Source organism: Phragmites australis, chromosome 5 (assembly GCF_958298935.1).
Source record: "Phragmites australis chromosome 5, lpPhrAust1.1, whole genome shotgun sequence".
Taxonomy (NCBI): Eukaryota; Viridiplantae; Streptophyta; class Magnoliopsida; order Poales; family Poaceae; genus Phragmites; species Phragmites australis.
In genome coordinates this window covers 8,961,667-8,976,092 of record NC_084925.1, presented here as the reverse complement: position 1 = coordinate 8,976,092, position 14,426 = coordinate 8,961,667, and the positions used below count along the sequence as shown (strand labels likewise).

Here is a 14,426-nt window from a genome sequence, read left to right as displayed (position 1 = left end):
CGAATTTCAGCGCAGTTCAACAAAAAAACTAAAAAAGGGTTCAATCTTGTAAAATCAATAACTAATTCATCCGAGCTTCAAATCAAGTGAAACAAATTTTTTTGGCTTCCTTGTAACATGATCTACATGATAAAAGTATTTATACTCATAAAAAAGTTCAAAATTTTCTGTGAGAAATTTTATTTGTTAAACCAAGGTAAATGCATAGTTTACTCTTTGCTAATCCAAAAATCATGAAACTAATTTTGTTAGTCTTCTTACATGATCCTATATCTTTTAAAAATATATGAACTCATGAATTAGTTATTGTAACATGCATGATTGTGTAAATGTGTTGCGACTAGATTAATTCATAACTGACCCATCACACCTTAAAAATTAGTGAAACCACTTTCATTAGATTATTTATATTATGATTTACGTAGAAAAAATAATAGTAGACATGAAAAAATTAATTACAGTGATGTTTCTTAACATATTCACTTTATGCTTGTGAACTTTGTAAAAATCATAGAGAATTTAATAAAACTCTAAATAAAGTGAAATCATTTTTAAAGATTCTCTTAAATACGTTTTATACAAGAAAAATATGTGTTTGCATGTTACACTTTTCCTTAACGTGAGTTAATAATTGAGCCGCGCGCTTCAATTTTTTTTCATTTTTTTCAAACTTTCTCCCTATAGAATATGATGCAAACGACATTATTTTTGAAAATTTTTTTCACAGAAGTTCTTAGAATTATGTCTAGTTTTTTTTAAAGATTTTTTTTGAATTTTTTTTAAATGTTTTTATTTTTTCGAATTTTTTGAATTCAAATTTCGGTTACCGAGCGGTTTTTGAAATCGGACCGGACCGGGAAGGTCGGTAACCGCGATTTTTGAGCGGTTACCGACGGTTTTTTGAACCCTGTTCTGGATTGGTCGGTCGGAAGGCTGACAGCTGTCCGGTGAGTAACTAAAGTTATATGAATTTCCTTTCGTACATACGCAATAAACTATCATTCCCGAGTAATCCTCGGGACCCCCGCATTCTAATCTGTTTGGCGAGATGGTCTCCTCGCGCACAAAACCCCACCCACGTGCTCACTTTTCTGGAACAACAAAAACAGACAGTAGTCGGTGTACCGTACATACGGCGATGGCTGACCGAGGTCCTTTATGGTGGCCGTGGTGTTCGGCCGGCTGGCAGTACCCTGGGCACTACCGAGGCTCTGGGGTTCTCGTGTAAATCCTACTGCTTGAACAAAGAGTGGTTAGGACCGCCTAGACCCTAGGGGTGGGCTGTCGGTGCTCGGTCTGGTCAGTCCTACCCCGGACACCACCAAACCGTAGGAACTCTTGGTCACGTTTCCGCCCGCACGCGTCTCCGGTCTACTTGTTTGGGAGGTCGCAGAGTGGAAAGTGTTCACTGGTCGTGGTGTGCACCGTGCTGGATGGACTTGTCTCCCGAGCAAAGAAGTTCGTGTCTATGTCTCTTTGACTTAGTAGCTGCGGACTCGTGAGGGCTCAGGGGCTGGACGCTCGGGTGGTCCCACTACTCGTACGCTGAGTGGTCAGGGCAACCAAACTCTCGGGGGAAGAAGGCCAGGCTAGGTCCAGCTAGTACCTCTCGGGACATCAAGCAAAAAGCAAACAATATGAAGACAAGCACAATGGAGTTTCGATCCCAAAGAAAGGCTTCTATTATATTTCAAAGGAACCATTCTAGAGGGGATCACTCCCATATTTACAACATTCAAAAAACAAAAAATCTAACTAATCTGCAGGCTCCGGTGGAGGCGAAGACACGTCGCTGCTCGGTTTCGGCGCCGGCTCCGGTGTAGAACACGCCGCCACCTCGGCGGCGATGTCATAGACGGCTTCCCGGGCGGCAACTTCCTCGGCCTCGACCACTCCCTGCCGGACCGGCTCTAGCGGGAAGTCGGGGTCTCGGCTGCGGTAGCAGGCAAGAACGTGCTCGGCCACCGCTTGGGCCAAAGCACGCCCCTCTCGGGACGCTAGCTTCTGCACAGCACCTGGAAGAGCCTCGAGGCGCCGGGCGATCTCTTCAAAGCCAAGGGCGACATGGCCGATTGTCTCCTTGTCCAGCCCCTGCTCGCCCACGTGCACGTGCCCGAGCCCAGCTGCCTTCATGGAGTTTCGTGCCTGCTGGAGGATGTCTCGCATCATCAGCTTCACGTTGGTCCACTCGGCGATGACTGTCTCGAGCTCGTCCTATGTGATCTGCAACCGGTCCTCGAGGCTGGTGCCGTCGGCTACGCCGGTAGGGACGCCCCTCGTGGACGGGGTCTCGGCTTGAGCTCGATGCAGCTGCTCGGCCCGGGCCACAACGGCCTGCTCTCGGGCGGCCACTCAGCCTCCCGCTTGGTGACCAGCTCCTCCCGGGCGGTGAGAGCCGACGATACCGAGGCAGCATCCTCCTCACGCCGCATGATCTGCTCCTCTCGGGCATCAAGGGCCACCGTCGTTATCTCGACATCGGTCTCACACAGCTCGACCTGCTCTTGCCGACAGAGAACATCGGCGCGACTGTGCTCAAGCTCGTTGTTCTCGCGGGCCAAGTTCGCCTGGGCAGAACGCACAGCCTCCTCCCGTTTGTCGGCCGCCTCCTCCCGAGACAGCAGCTGCCGCTCCCAAGCAAGCAGCTCCGCGACCCGCCTCCAGGATGCTTGGTCGCGCTCGATCATGAGCCGCTCCATGCAGCTGGCCTTCTCCTGCACGGCGACAGCCTCGTCACGCGTCTCCTCCAGCGCTTCCCGCTCCTCGGCCACCTTGCGCTTTGACTTCTCGTAAGATGCGCGGGCCGAGGCGATACGGGTCTCCAAAAGTCTCCGACCTCTTTCAGCTGCCTCCACTCTTCAACCAGGGCGGTGAGCTCCTTGTCGAGCTCGGCCCGTTCCGCCGCCACGGCCACTTCAAGCCGCCCGATGACCTCCCGGGCACTTCCCAACACCTCCGGGAGGGGTTCCGGAGCCTGGCCAGAAGGTGGCCGGGGGCTGGGCCCCCTGCGAGCCCTCTCTGCAGAGGCACTCGGGGTCCTCGATGGCTGCTGCGCTAGCATCGCCCTTAGCGCGACCACCTCCCCCGCGGCCACTCGCTCCGTCCTTGGAGTGCTCGAGGTGGGTTCAATCAGCGCTGGCTGCTCGGGACCGGCCGGGGCCCTTGGCTCAGGGCTGGCCGGTGCCCTCGGCTCTGGGCCTGCTGGCACGCTCGGCTCCGAAACGGGCGTGCTCGGCCCCAGAGCAGGGGCTAGCCTCAGCTCCTCCAGCTGCCTTTGGCCTCCTACGGGTTCCTTGGGCGGCCTGAAAACAAAAAAAGGGGTTAGTGACAAGCCGACATCCGGGCAGGTATGCTCGAGATAGAAAGGGAGCTTATGTGGTCTTCGGCCCGCTGTACCGCCACCGGGATTCGGAGATCTTGAAGCTGGGGCCCTGCGGCTTCGGTCCGGGCTCCGTCTTCCTCCTCTTCGGTGGAGGGCTCTCTCCCTCGGGCCGTTGTGGGTCGGCCCCAATGGCCACTTTGGAGCCTACCTCTGGCGGCTGGTCGGTCTGGGCGCCAGCAATCTCGGACCCCGCTCTCGAAGATTGGCCGCCCCGGCCACCCTCGGTCGCGCCGCTCGTCGTCGACCGTTGTCGCGGAGGTGATGGCGACAATGATGAAGATAGCTAAGGCACGTATGCCTGGGGAAACTTCCCCTTGTCTCCTTGGGCCGCCGGCTTGCTACCAGCGGCGTCCCTGCCGCGGGCCTGTTGCCTGTTGCCTGCGGCGTCCCTGCCACCAGCCTACTGCATGCTGTCTGTGGTGTCCCTACCGTCGGCCTGCTGTCTGCTGCCTGCCTCTTCATCCACCCTGGGGATTTGTATGGTCCCGGGGTTTCGGCGCCCTGGACGATCCACCAGGCCCTGGGCGTCAAACTCCGGCATAGACGCTTGCAGTGCCGCCTGGCCTGGGTCCGCTCAGAGCGCCAACTCCTCTCGGGGCAGGACCGCCCGGGCAAGGTCGTCGACGCTTGTCAGCACCTTCAGCAAGGTCGCCAGCGCCCCCTCGTCCAGGTCCCCGTCCGCGTAATGTGGGTCCTCGTGATGTCGCCCGAGCCTGTGTACATCCAGGCGAAGCGGGCCTGCTCCCGCAAGGGAGCCAGATGGTGGCACAGGTAGTCGGCGACCACCATCAGCGAAGTCAACCCCGCGCGGCGCAGGTTGTTGATGCGGTTCAGCACCGGGCGAAGGCGCTCATCTTCCACGGGGGCCACCTCCCAGGTCGGCCTGTGGGGTTCCGCTGGTGTCTTGGGTAGCGTGAGGCGGTCATGGGGGCTGACGTCGATGTAGACCCAGTCCCGGCGCCAGTCCTCCCATTTGCTGTGTAGCATTTCCGGAATGTAGAATTCACCGAGCCCGTCCCGCAGGCAGAAATTGCAGCAGTTGGCGACATCCACCTCGGAGGACCCTTTCTTCTTCCCGACCGCTCGAAGGACAAAGAAGTGCCGGAACAGGGCCACCGACGGTAGCACTCCCACGAACATCTTGCAGAAGTGCACGAAGATGGCCAAAATCACCACCGAGTTTGGACTCAGGTGGGCAAGCTGGACGCTGAATGTATCCAGCACTTGGAGGAAGAAGGTCGAGAAGGGCGGCACCAGCTCGGCAGCGACGAAGGATACGAAGATGACGATCTGCTCCGGCCGGCACGTGAAGGGCAGAAAGCTCGCTGACGTCACCACCGATGCCTCCCGCTGGCCGGTGGGCACCATCAGCTCGCGGACTTTCTCCGCCCCCTCCTCGTTCGCAAGGCAGGACTTCGGCACACACTGTCGATGCTCGACGTGTCCCAGCAGCTGCTTCCTGCCCTCGGCATCTTTGGGGGTGGGGAGTGTGCTGGAAGGGTTGAGAAAAAGGGTGCGCTGAGGGCCGAAGGGGGCGAGAGCTCCTGAGCGCAAGGAAGAAGAAGACAGAGGCGGCGATCGCAAGAATGGCGTAAGGGGCAACGGTTCGCTCCCCCTCCCTTTTATATCCTGGGGATTTCAAATGACACTTTCTGCGGCGCATTCTCCCTCGATCCGTGCGGTTGCCAGGCGCACTATCCTCGATCCGCACGGTCGCCACCCACGCCTCCTGCCTCGTTATCACACTCCTCGAAAGTCGGAAGGACACGCATCCTTTCAGTTCCCCACCTGGGCCGTACCAAAAGCCTGGGCCAGGAAGACTGCCAAGACCGCAAAAGTCCAACGCCTGAGAACAGGCCACGTGGCATCGATGCTGGGATCGGCCTCGAAGAAAACGAGGGCTCCAACTGCAGTCTCTGGGCCATCGCCCGCCAATGGGCCTAGGGGCTGCTATCGGTGACATGGGAACCAGGAGTCCTCGAGTCCCGAGGCCAGGATAGCAGAGTGCCACATGGCGCCCTCCCTTGGGGATTATCTCCCCGAGGTCCGAGAAGACCAAGTTTCGGGAGAGAGTGCTCGGGCCCATGAACAGTGATCCCCGAGCACCCGAGTTCCCCGATGACCCGAGCAGACACAGTTCCAGGAGAGGGCGCTTGGGGCCATAAACAGTGGTCCACCGAGCACCCGAGTTCCCCGAGGACCAAGAAAGGGCATATCCGGGAGAGAGTACTCGGGACTATGAATAGTAGTCCTCGAGCACTCACAGTTCCCCGAGGACCTGAGAAGTCCTTCACCGGTGGTCCCCACAAGGGCTCAGCGGTGAGGTGTCAATTGGTGAGAGGCCCGATGCTGCATTTAAGAGGGCGCGTGGCCTGTCACTTCCAACCACTCCCCCCACGCCTACTGTTAGCCCCTGCCACTCTCTGGTAGGGAGGCATGGGGATATTTAATGCGGCGGGTCCCATCGCACGTCATTCGGCGCGCCTCGGGATAACGTCGCAGGGCGCGAGGCATATCGCATGCCGCTCTACTGTGTCAGACTCGCTCTGACCGGGCGGGCACGCGGGTTTGCTCGGTGGCTACCCGGTGGGCCCTCCCCGCTGCACCCGCTGGAAAGCGGGACGATGACGACAGGACCGGACGGGGGCGCGTTTTCAAACCCCCCTCCGTAACGTCAAGCTGCAACCCATGATGGTTGCTTTCCATTTATGGCGCCTTGGAACTCGCGCCTTCCTTTCTGGGCACGCCAAATCCCCTCTGACGATATAAAAGAGGCGGTGCATCCCGACGGCAAGAACAAGGTCTGAGAGGTTCAGAAGACAACGGCTTCTTTCGAACCGAGACAAGCTAACGAAGAACAAGAAACACGAAGCTCTAGACTTAGACAAACATCCTTGTAACACAAGAGATTCTCAGAGAGGCATTTCCAGAGCATTTATAGCATACACACAGGAGTATGGTATTACGCTCCGTGCGACCCAAACCTGTCTAAAATCCCCAGAGCATTTATTTCCTCCTGCATCTAATCATCCAACCCACATGCATCTCATTTACTCCCATTTTATTTTACGTATGAGGTAGATTCAGAATCATCCCCCCGACCGAATCTCAAAAGGGGTCCCTCCGGATCCCCACTTGTGGAGTTCATCCTCCGATAGTTCCTTGTACGATTGAATTTTTGGATCATTTCCTTCAGAACGAGATTCTCTCCTTTCCCTTCGCAATTTCTCTCGAAGGGAAACTGTTGGAGATGAAAGAAAATAAAGGAAATAAGAACGGGGAAGGGAATCGAGAAGAGAACGAAATAAAGGGAATATGGTTGCAGATGATCTTATTGATGTAGACAGTCTCACATTTTACTGATATAAGTGATATTGTAATTAAAGTGTTAATATTATTAGTAACAAATAATCAATTTATTCAGCTTATCTTGGTCCAGCTAAGCATCCACGTGTTTGAGTCTGAATGCTATTGTCTCGATTGGAAATTTAAAACCAAATTGAATGCAGGAGAGTTAAGATAATTGTACCAACGATGATACGTAAAGATAATATTTGAAAGGGTTTAAAATCTGTTGTGTACGCTTCCACGGGAAACTTGTCTAAGGCCGGGGTGGTGCCAAATCGTCACGGTGCTCTCATTCAAGGGTGATTAACAGCAAGTATAAACCACAACCCCTGCCTAATTAATCTACTATCCATCTAGTGTCCGATCCAGCAACTGAAAAGATAACAACCTTTTGTTATTGCTGATGTGTATAAGTGCAAATGTGGCATCAAACATGTAATAATCCATGTCCATGTCTACAGATACAAGTGGGTACCTAATGGGTAGTTCTGGGCCACCACTTAATTCATTTTTTTTCTTAACTTAATTAGGCGGGAATAAATCCTTAGTTCATTTTTCTGATTTTTGAGTCGACCCAATAAAAAAAAATACAAAACTTGCATCCCTGTCTATACCCTTACCCTTTGCACCATCAAGCCAAACTTGATCCATATCTATATACCTACATATGTAAAAATAGAATCTTTAGACTATCCTAAAAAAGTATCCCAAAAAGACCTTTGAGTTTGCACTGCCTTGTATAGGAGTATATGAATGGCTTAATGCCACCCAAACACTATGTTATTACTACAGAACCACTTATCACCGTCGGTTTAAAAATTGCATTACTGTATTATTGAAGTTTGTGGCTCCAACCGGCAGTGATAGTTTGTATCACTGCTGGTTCATGGCTCCGATATGCCGATTGATATATCTTATCACTGTCAGTTCCAGCTACGAACTGATTGTAATACACAATCTCGGCAAAAAAAAATCAAATTTGAAACCGCCAGGCCATAATTAATTAAACATTATATTACTAAACCAAAATCAATGTTCTTCATCACACTAATAACTAAACCCTAGCTAGCAGTCATCACTGTACAACCAAAACAAACGACGCGGCCACGTGCGCACAAAACAAACCCTAAAACTTTTGAGCCACCATCGTCACAAAAGAACCACTACACCCGCCATGCACCTACACCTACCATGGTCACTTGGAATCGAACATGATGAAGAAGTAGTTGGCATCGTCGTCGTCCTCCTCCTTGACCTCCTCATCCTCGTCCTCCCCGTGCCGACGTCTCTTCGGCTTTGGCTCATCAATGAAGAAGTCCCAGGCTTTGTTGGTGAACTAGGACCCCTTCGATCCGGAGTCAGCGCACTGCACCTCAATCGAACTCACTACTATAGAACATACCATAAGTAACACCCTATCAATGCCGGTTGTGCAAAAACCACGACTGAAGATGTATCAGTGCCGATTGTTTAAACCCCGCACGCAAACAATGGCTGAGGCGCTAAGAACCAACATTGATAGTTCATTTTCAATGCTGGTTCCAAGCACAACCGGCACAGATGTGTTCGGACCCAAAATTTCTATGCAATGGAATTTTGGATCGCGACGTCCGCTCGGCTCAGTCACGGTTGGGCTTGGCCTTATCCTCTCGGTCTCTCACCTCGCATTCTCACTCCTCAGTCCTTATCTCTCTTCACCTTATCTCTTCCTCTCTCTCTCCCTCCCTCATTCCTACCTCGCCGTTGCTGCTCCTAAAGGGAGACGGGAGCAAGCGAGGAGATTGCTTGGTGGGAGGATTTGGGGAGGAGAGGTCGTGGTCATGAGAACCTAGCATTGCTATGGGGGATCATCGGGCCGGGTGTGGCCGACGTCGTCTTCGGCGCGGGCTGGTGGTTCTGGCCATCTTGATTTAGCAGCTCGAGGCACCGCACCCAGATCTTCTGTAGGTGGGTCCTGAGTTCCCTTGATTTTTTTCCCACGAGGTTGTCGTGTTCCATTTCGATCTTTTCTCGGCTTGTTTTTGATGGATTCTTGATGGCCACACGCTTGTGTGTTTGTGCATGGATGGTGTTGTAGGTGCAGCACTAGCGCATAGACAACTGCTTCTTGCGTGCGGATTCTTCTTCTTGTTCGACGAGCAGGGAAGAAGGGGGCATGGGGAGGCGCGGAGGAGGGCGGTGAGGAAGAAGGTGTCACTGGAGATGCATTCGAGGGGGTCGGGCCCGATCTGGAGACAGAGTTGTCCAGTTCTTATGTTAATTTGTTCTGATGCATGAGATAGATTACTGAAATATTCAAAATAACATGAAATTGATTTGTTCTTGTGTTGCGTTCTTGAGTTGATTTGTTCGTATGTCTGAGATGAGTCGATTTGATTGCGAGATGTGTTTGTATGGATGGGATGAGTCAATTTGAGCATGCGGCGGCGATGGAGGTGGCAAGAGCATGGCGGTAGTGACGGTGGCACGAGCACGGCGGAGGTAGGAGCGGCAGCCGAGCCGGCTCGTTTATTTTTTTTTGGCTCAGAAACCTTTTTCGGTGCCGGTTGGGGGCATGAACTGGCACTGAAAAGAACTTTCAGTGCCTGTTCCAGACCCGACACTAATACTAGCTGAGTATCAGTGCCGAGTAAAGAGTGCTGGTTGAAAAACCGGTATTGAAGCCGTTTTTCAACCGGCACTCTTATGCCTTTTTGCGGTAGTGACTCTCCAGGACCGGAGCTTCATCGTCAGACAAAGGCACGGGGGTGGGTGGAGTGGCCGGAGATGGTGGTGGCGAGGGGGACCGTGGAGTGACCAGAGATGGTGGTGGAGGTTCCGTGGCGGAGGAGGTCACGGTGACGGCGGTGGTGAGGGGGGCAGATAGAGAGAGAGAGAGAGAGAGAGAGAGAGAGAGAGAGAGAGAGAGAGAGAGAGAGAGAGGGAGGCTGGGAGCTGAGCGATTGGAGGCCAGGGAGTATAAATTTATAAGGCTTTCAGGAGAAGTTGAACCGACGTAGCGTGGGAGCTGTACCGACAGTGGGCTATCACTGCCGATTTGTAACTCCAACTAGCCACTATCACTGCCAGTTATTAATACAAACGGACAATGATAATAGGGCATGACTTTTTATGTGATAGTATCATTGTTGGTTCTTGTTACGAACTGGCACTAATATTTCATTGCCGGTTCAGAAAATGAACTAGCAGTGATAATCAACTTATCACCATCGGTGCGTAACTGGAACTAGCAGTGATGTACTAATGCCGGTTCATAGCAAAAACTTATATTGATAGTGATTAACACTGCTAGTTCTCAATGGCTCGACTTTTTATGTGCTGGTTGAGCTTATGAACTGGCAGTGATGATTTATCACTACCATAGAGCACGATTAACACTTTCTTTAGTAGTGTGTGTTAGCCATATTTCACTCTGTATAATACCTCCAAAAATTTCAAGCGAAAAAAAAATCACATATCAAAGTGGTAAAGCGCAATGACTTTAGCCAACGAAGCACCACAAAACTGAAATATTTGCTTCACATGTGGCGCCTAATTAAACACTAATGAGTGGTGACTCTCAAATCGAAGAACTTATGAAGGAACGAAACCACTACTATACATTTCTACAACAAGGTTAAATTTTTAGTTTTGACTCCCCTAACCGCACTATCAAGAGGTACATTAGAAGGACCTTTAATTATTTACCGTTAACAGTTGCGATACCTATTTACATAATAAAGAGATGATATATCAGCAAACACTGATTGTTGCTTTGAAGCAATATACATTATCTTCAACTGCTTTATTGGGTCGACCAGTCTGGAGCAATTCTTCCTCGTTGTGCTAGGAAGAGATCATAGTCTGGCTTTTGATTTCTAGACTAAAGCCATCAGCCATCCTAAAATTAGTGTGTATCTGAGTTGAAAGTATAGATTTGCATTGCTTCAGAGTTTGCTGAGACATGATGTTTTTGAAACTACTATGCATTGGAACAGTGTGGTTTTTAGTTGTAGCTTTAGAGTATATATATGTTGACGACACATAAAAAACTGGGCGACTACGATCTTTCAGACCCCTGAACTTAGAATTGAAGGGTAGCCCAACAGTGGGCAGTGACGTTAGCGAGGCGGCAACAATGGTGCCACCGAGATCACAAGAACTATGGAGGATGATAGGTGGCGGCACCCTTGGTGAATTAGCAGCTAATGAGGGGAAAAAAGACATGCTAATGAGTGGTACCAACGAGAGCATGTGCACCTATGCGTTTGTTTATAAACCTGTGCATTTCAAAAAATCCAAAAATAATAAACATGCATGTTTCAACTTGTCCACATGCAAAAATGTGCAAAAGTATGAACATAAATGACCTTGTAAAACAGTATAATTTTATACATATTTTGCATGTGATTTATATTTTTGTTCAAAAAATTGCATGTGCGAAACCATTATTTTTTAGATTTTATTGAAATGCGAAAATGTACAGATTAATCCAACTACGTGCACAGAAACCTTGATGCGGAGCATACAAATAAATCACATTGTAATTGTCAAGCACCTTGTATTAATAGAGATATCTTTTCATAATTGCATATATTGTGGCATGGGCCATGGAATGCATACATGATACATGTATTTCCTTTCCTTTACCACACTTGCAGGCATGCAGCAAACCAAGCGCTACGCGTATTTGAAGAAACACAAACTATATTCTGACCTCGAGGACAAACACGTGCGGTCGACTAGAAGCTAGCTATACGTGTATAGCATGCATGCTACTTAACTTTATTCGTTTATATATTCTATAAATGTGTATATATCTGTAGATGTTTGTCACCCAATGCATGCATGCATGTATCCACCTAGTGCAGTACGTAAGCTCGATCGATCAAGATCAAGCCGCATGCCGGCGGCTGGTGTAGGGCCCGGTGAACCTCCGGCCGCCGGAGCCGCTCTGGCGCTGGCAGTTGAAGTACATGGCGGCGACGGGCTCGCCGAGGTTATACCGGCGGGCGAAGCCGCGGGTGCTGAAGTTGTGGCGCATCGACGGCGCATACACCGTCTCCCGGCCGAGCTGCCGGAACAGCACCAGCACCATGCGGTGGATGCCCGTCGCCGGGGCAGGGGGCTCGTAGCATATCACCTCACGGCCTGCAAAGCCAGTTAGGCACAGTTACGTACGTGAAGCACATATATATCTTGTGCAACTGCTGCATCAACATGTTTTGTGCTCATATATGTATCTAGTTGATACTTAATTTACGCGTTGCGGCCGATACAAATGTCAATCAACCAAAAAATAAACAACATTGAATTAATAAAGATACGGTAATCAGGTGAGCGAGCAATCGGGCAGCTACGGAGCTAAAGCTTAGCTAGATGATGGAGTGGCCAGAATTTTGAGGATGACGTGGCAAAGCTAGAGAAGAGACGATCAATTATATGTACATATATGTAAAATAGATAAGTTTTTATTATATTTATGCATGCAAAATATCCAAATAGCAACCCCATCCCCCAAGTACCACAAAGAGACCATGCATCGAAATAGACACGTGCAGGCAGGTGCAACGCATGCGTACTCACCGTAAGTCGCGTCAGTTGATGCCGGGATGTCAGTCACCATCCTGCAAGGACATGAATAGGAAGTTAGCATCTTGCCCGTATGTGTCCACTTGCATTAATGCATCTTATAGTGTATGTGTCCACTTGCATTGACACATGTGCTACATGCACTTCTAAACGCATGGAGGTGGTATATGCTTACATGCACTTCTAAACGGATCCTCTGCACCAATGATAATTAATGTAGAGGATCACTGTTTGAACAGTAATACAGTCTACTGTTATAGTTTCTTGTATTAATTAATGGATGTCTATTGTAGCAACAATGTTCAATTGTATTGCAGAGGGAATTTGTACTGTAGCACCTGGTACTGTAGCAGAACTATAACCGTTGATCCAATCCATCCACTCAAAATCAACGGCTGTGGAATGCCCCTAATACACTCTAGTGTAGCTCTCTGCAGTTGCTAATGGCAACTCCAGAGGATACTGATCCCTTCTAAACGTGTTGTGCATGCTATGACTATAGCTAGGTAAGCTAGGGTTGCTCACCAGTGCAGGTACTCCCTCAAGGTTGGATTGCTTGGGTTTGGAGCATCAGGATCGACCATCACCTATTGCATTATTCACAGTTAACATAAATTGCATTGTTAGTCAAACATAAATAGCAACTTAGCTAGCTGTTAAAAGTTTTCTATATCGGTTTTGCTATTTTTCAAGTGCTTGAAACCAACTCATTTTTGAATCACATCTTAGGCCCTCTTGATCAACATTCAATTACTTATTTATAGATTAAGGAAGTTTGGTTTCAAGAACTTGAAATATAGTCAGACCATTTCTATAAATCATATCAGAACCTAAACTAGATAACACTACATGAGCTTAATTACCAGGGTATATACAACTCGGTAATCATCTCCTCCAATCTCGACCCTCGGCCTATCAGAGACCGTCGGAGAGCGCAATTCCACGCCGCTGACAATAGGCATACCATTGAACAGGACCATCAGATCGACGGAGCTGTAGAAGGGGTCCAAGATATCTCCTATGACACGAGCTGTAACCAAGGAATCGTTGGCCATTTCCAGTATTTTGTTGGAAGAAGTGTGTGTGTGAGAGAGAGTGCGTATGTGTAGGAACTTGGAGTACTGTGTGCGCCTTGAAGGTACAAGCTGCAAGGGTGATGTGCTATTTATATTGCGTGGTATGCATGCCATGAGAAACCAGTTGCGTGGAATATTTTGACAAAGATAGCAAGCGTGGAGTCTTCGGAAGCTTGGAGATCGCTGCATATTCTTCAGCTTTGAGGGGCCCGGCCGGTGAAATATTCTCTCCGCAAATTGGATGGAATATTGCGATGAATATTCACTTCACCTTTAACATATTGATAGGTTGATTATATTCCTAGATCCAGTATTGGAATATAGTTGAATTGCATGGTGCCCCCCTTGCATATTTGCACAGTTTTCTATATGGTTTGCCCTCTATAATATTTATTTGGTTTTCTTGATTTTTTTAATTTTTCTTAGGAACACATTTTTAATGATACTCTTTTCATACAGTAGAAGAGAATGTGGAATCCAATACTTCTTTCTTCTTTTAGGGCTCATTTGGGATGCCCAAACCCCTCCAAGATCCCGGCCGATTCTCAAAGTGGGATAGCCACGGGCGAGCTCCTGGGCAAATAACCAGTGCATTTGGAAGCACTCATAATGGGGGGGGGGGGGGGGGTTTGTAGCTCGATCCACATCATTTCCACGAGGCAGGAACACAACGCCTATCTAGGTCAGGATCGCTTCCTCGTGGCGAGTCATGTCGCCTCCACCTGCTCGTTCGCGACCAACGTTGTCTTTCCTCTACTCCTCCTCCTCCACCTCTACATCTCCACCTCCATCTGCCTGCCCTAAGCCCGCTGTCCTCCTCCCCTTTCTCAAGCTGCCGCCTTGCTTGACTCAGTCGTCCGTCCTCTCGCCTGCCAGATCTGAGCAGCAGATTGTCTCGATCGACTCAGTCTCTAAAACTCGTTTCCTCCTCTCCACTGCATGGTTGTGAGGGTTTTTAGGCCCTAACATGCGAGGGATCCTGGTCTGGGTTAGGGAATCTAATTATTTTCCCTAATTTTTCTATGTTTTTTATTCCCGAGATTTTGATC

General features: G+C 49.6%; 2 protein-coding genes across 2 annotated transcripts; both read right to left on the bottom strand.

Moving 5' to 3' along the window:
- Positions 1–2,255: 2,255 nt before the first annotated feature.
- LOC133917800 (uncharacterized) lies at positions 2,256–3,923 on the bottom strand. Its single transcript, XM_062361652.1, has 3 exons — positions 3,787–3,923; positions 2,837–3,302; positions 2,256–2,783 (listed from the first exon to the last, which is right to left on the bottom strand). The coding sequence occupies exons 1-3, from the start codon at positions 3,921–3,923 to the stop codon at positions 2,256–2,258; spliced, it is 1,131 nt and encodes a 376-aa protein (XP_062217636.1).
- A 7,498-nt stretch (positions 3,924–11,421) lies between these two features.
- On the bottom strand, positions 11,422–13,706 carry LOC133918691 (protein FLOWERING LOCUS T-like). The gene is made up of 4 exons (XM_062362689.1): positions 13,165–13,706; positions 12,827–12,888; positions 12,296–12,336; positions 11,422–11,860 (listed from the first exon to the last, which is right to left on the bottom strand). Exons 1-4 carry the CDS (start codon positions 13,564–13,566, stop codon positions 11,604–11,606), a joined length of 762 nt encoding a protein of 253 aa, XP_062218673.1. The 5' UTR covers positions 13,567–13,706; the 3' UTR covers positions 11,422–11,603.
- Positions 13,707–14,426: the final 720 nt, after the last annotated feature.

Excerpts from the sequence above, each read along its gene's own strand:
- LOC133918691 (XM_062362689.1), bottom strand. The coding sequence starts at position 13,566 with ATGCAGCGATCTCCAAGCTTCCGAAGACTCCACGCTTGCTATCTTTGT. Across the intron at positions 12,889-13,164 it reads ACCGAGTTGTATATACCCTG|GTGATGGTCGATCCTGATGC; the intron begins GTAATTAAGCTC and ends ATAATGCAATAG. Across the intron at positions 12,337-12,826 it reads TTGAGGGAGTACCTGCACTG|GATGGTGACTGACATCCCGG; the intron begins GTGAGCAACCCT and ends ATGTCCTTGCAG.
- LOC133917800 (XM_062361652.1), bottom strand. The coding sequence starts at position 3,923 with ATGCCGGAGTTTGACGCCCAGGGCCTGGTGGATCGTCCAGGGCGCCGA. Across the intron at positions 3,303-3,786 it reads GACACCACAGACAGCATGCA|GCCGCCCAAGGAACCCGTAG; the intron begins GTAGGCTGGTGG and ends TTTTGTTTTCAG. Across the intron at positions 2,784-2,836 it reads AGTGGAGGCAGCTGAAAGAG|TCAAAGCGCAAGGTGGCCGA; the intron begins GTCGGAGACTTT and ends TCTTACGAGAAG.